Genomic DNA, 4,331 nt, shown 5'->3' with positions numbered 1-4,331 from the left:
AATGAATACAAGAAACATTTCTATGTCTCTCGTTCTCTTCTTTCCATTATTTCACTGTGATATCTGCCGCTTCAAAGCATTGCAGGTTAACATGGCATCAGAGCCATTTCATGAAGACTAGCATTTTTTTTCTCACTTCTTCTTCCTTTCTCTCTACTCCGACCCTGCGCATCCATGGCTGGGTCAGTCACTTCCTCTCCCGCGGTCGACCCTAATGCTTCTCTCTTTTCGACTACCATTCCTCCTCAAATCAAGTTCTTGATGAGTAATATCAAGAATCTTGTCCCCAACTCTCTAGCTGCGGAAAACTACTTGCTATGGTAGTTACAAGTGGAAAAGTTTTTCACTGCCAATGGCTTCAAAGGATTTCTTGACGACACATCTGGTGTCCTTCGCCTCAAGCTGCTTCAGATGATTCGTTCGCCTCAACTACCCAGTCTCTGCACGACATCTGGACTCCTACCGATCAAAATCTAGCTGCTGCGCTATACTTTGTAATTTCACCATCTATCCAACCCTATGTTCTCACATTAACGCATTGTCATGACATATGAATGACTCTTGCGCATCGTCTTCAAGCCACGACGAGGTTCCGAATCATTCAGTTAAAGAACGAGTTGCATCACTTGTTAAATGGCGACAAAACCATGATACAATATCTTCTTGATAAAAAAACAGAAGTTGATTCTATTCAGGCAACCGACAACACCATTGATCCCGAAGATGTGATCTTGTACACGCTAAATGGTCTTCCATCCTTTTATCAATCGTTAAAAACGGCGATCCGCATGAACCTCCAGCCATTAAAATTTACCGATCTTTACAGTCTTTTTATATAGTGAAGAACAGATTCTAACCCACGAAGCAACGAAAGATATTCAATCATTGCATCTAATGGACAACTCCATCACACTCGCAGCGCCACATGGCTGGTGACGAGGAAGATACAATTCATCTCGTAGAAATAGAGGTCGTCGCTCCTTTCCGCCTACTGGACGCGGCGACAAAAATCCTCAGCATAACACCATATGCCAGATTTGCAACAAAATCGAACACTCTGCCCTTCGCTGCTGGTATCGAACCGATCCAACATATTCAGACACTCCATCCAATTCGACACTATTTTCCGCACCATATACTACCATCCATGCTGACTGGTTTTTTGATAGTGATGCTTCATCACATCTTACAGCAGATCCATCTTAGCTGAGCGCGACGGAGCAATATACAAGTTCTTCTCAAGTCGTTCTTGGCAATGGTCAGCAACTTCCAATTCAAAATACAGGTAAAGGAATACTGCCAACACCCACAGGTAATCTCTATCTTCACAAACTTCATCATGTTCCAAATCTTTCTTTCAATCTTGTTTCTATTCATCAGCTAACCAAATATAATAATTGTGTTGTATCTTTTTCATCTCATGGCTATCAAACCAATGTTTCGAAGAGTCGTCGCCTTCTTCTTCAAGGGCCTTGCCATTACGGTATATATAAGGTTTTCCGTTAACATCCACAACCTCGCATCTCGCTCTGCTTTCAGCTAAAACTATTCCTAACCATGGCACAACCGTCTCGAGCCTCCTACCATTAACGTATTACAACATTTAGCTCATTCTAATTCAAATATATGTACGTACCTCTCTAAATACTAATTGTAATACTTGTTGTCTTGCCAAGAGCTGACATTTAGCTTTTTTGTAATCTAATTATCATACTAATGTACCATTTCAACTTGTGCACTCTGATGTTTGGGGTCCTTCCCCGTTGCCCTCTATACAAGGCTATCGATACTTCGTTTCGTTTATTGATGATGACACTAAATATCGTTGGATCTTTCCCATTTTTCAGAAATCTGATGTTACGAATATTTTCATAAACTTTCATAAATATATCAAATGACAATTCAATACCACTCTCCAAACCATTCGTACAGATGGTGGAGGCGAGTATATAAATAATACCTTCAATGCTTACTGCAAACATTGGAGCATTCAACATCAATTCACCTGCTCGTATACCCCCGCTCAAAACGGTGTGGCAGAACAAAAAAATCGTCACATTCTTGAAATTGTCCGGAGCCTTCTCATTCACTCCAATGCCCCTTCTCATCAATGGGTAGAAGCACTACATACGACTATCTATTTAATCAATCGCCTTCCCATACCTATCCTTCACAACAACACACCATTTTAACAATCATACATCAAAACACCAATCTACGCACATATAAAAACCTACGGATGTCTCTGCTACCCATGGTTGCGATCTTATGCCAAGTCAAAATTATCCCCTCTCTCGGTGTCATGTGTATTCATTGGATATGCTCAATTCCAAAAAGGATATCGTTGCTTGGACACTATCACAAATCACGTCTGTCTCTCAGCACGTTGGCTTCAATGAAAAAATTCTCCCATTCAAACAATCCCACTCGGTTTCCAATCAATATGCCTCGTCTCCTAACCTCTTAAGATTCTTCCACTACTGATATTGCTCACATCGCTAACTCCAAATCTTTAAAAATCCCATTCTCCAACCCATATCCTCACCTTCAAGCTTATCATCAAATCAGCCACCACCTACTCTAACTCCTCTAGTCATCCCACATGTAATTCTGACGCACCCAATGAAAACTCGCCTTCAAACTGGCAATCTTAAGCCAAAACATATATTTGATCTCTCATCATATTCTTGATACCGACCCAACCACTTACACATAAGCTGCCAAACATGCACATTGGCATTCCTCTATGTCTCAAGAGTTCCAAGCTCTACAATCACAAGGCACATGGGAACTTGTGCCTTCTTTACCTACCCAAAACACTCTTGGTTACAATGGATGTTCAAAACTAAATATAACTCTGATGGAACCGTCGTTCATTACAAAGCTCAACTAGTTGCATTAGGTTGTAATCAAGAATTTGGTTTAGACTACACAAAAACATTTATTAATGTAGCCAAAATACCTACTATTCATATTTTATTAGTCACAGCATTATATCATAATTGGCAAATACGCCAATTAGACATATCAAATGCTTTTTTACATGGGTCTCTCTCAGACATGGTCTACATGAAACAACCTACGGGGTTCGTTGATAAAAATTACCCCACACACATATGCAAGTTGAATAAGGTCATATATGGTCTTAAACAAGCACCACGAAAGTGGTTTGAAACTTTAACAAGATTTCTTCATGGATTGGACTTCGTCGTCACTAGTCATTCGGGTCCATTGCTACTTATCTAACATAAAAATGGTATTATCTTGTACTTTTTTATTTACGTTGACGACATCATACAACCATACAACAACACTCAATCCATTACTACTCTTCTTAATCGCTTGCATCAGTGATTCAACATGCGAAACTTATATAATTTGACACATTTTATTGGTATTACAACTGAATATACAACAACTGGTCTAATCCTACATCAATCATGATATGCTGAACGAATTTTGATGCGTGCCGGAATGCTAAACAGCAGACCAGTTTCAACTACCACGACAACAAAGACCACTTTATCAATTGACTCTCCGACGTTCACCAATCCAAAGCTATATCGACAACTCGTGGGAGCCTTCAATACCTAGCCCTCATAAGACCAGACGTCACATATGCCGTCAACAAGACTTGTCAGCATATGCATCAACCAACAGTGTCAAATTTTGAATCTCTAAAACAAATTCTATGCTATCTTCGAGGATCTCTATATCTCGCTCTACCAATTACTCCTGGATCTCTCACACTTCACACAAACACTGACTCTAACTGGGTTTGTGATCATCAAGATCATAAATCAACCACAGGATATTGCAATTTCCTAGGTTCTACTCTAATGTCGTGGTGTGCAAAGAAACAATCCACAATAGCTCGATCATCTACTGAAACCGAATATAGAGCAATAGCCACGACGATGACAAAAATTATATGGCTTCGTCAACTACTTCAAGAATTGGACTGTCCTCAACAAGAGCCCAAAGCATTATATTGTGACAACATTTTTGTAATTGCTCTGGTCAATAACCTGATTTATTAGGTTCGAACCAAACACATCAAGATTGATTGTCACTTTATTCGGAAACACATTAAAAACATTTCAATACATTACATATCTTCAAAAGATCAAATAGCTGACTTATTTCCTAAATCCTTATCCATATCTCATTTCAAATATATGGCTAACAAACTCATTGTCACAATTGTGACATCAATTTGTCACGATATGTTAACAGATAAGCATAAGGAAACAAATACTTAGTATGAAATCTTCATTTTCGATTAAAGATATGAAACTCTATTATATACATATATGTACCTTAGGGACATT

General features: G+C 39.0%; 1 protein-coding gene across 1 annotated transcript in view; it reads right to left on the bottom strand.

The window, feature by feature from the left end:
• Positions 1 to 1,369: 1,369 nt before the first annotated feature.
• LOC110112008 (multiprotein-bridging factor 1c) overlaps positions 1,370 to 4,331 on the bottom strand; it is a 10,642-nt gene continuing 7,680 nt past the window's right edge. The window contains exon 2 of the mRNA XM_028695954.1: positions 1,370 to 1,580. Coding sequence (XP_028551787.1) covers positions 1,370 to 1,580 — 211 coding nt within the window. The remainder of the gene's footprint in view (positions 1,581 to 4,331) is intronic.

This window comes from Dendrobium catenatum, unplaced genomic scaffold, assembly GCF_001605985.2.
Source record: "Dendrobium catenatum unplaced genomic scaffold, ASM160598v2 fragScaff_scaffold_716, whole genome shotgun sequence".
Classification (NCBI taxonomy): Eukaryota; Viridiplantae; Streptophyta; class Magnoliopsida; order Asparagales; family Orchidaceae; genus Dendrobium; species Dendrobium catenatum.
This window is presented reverse-complemented; position numbering and strand designations above follow the sequence as displayed.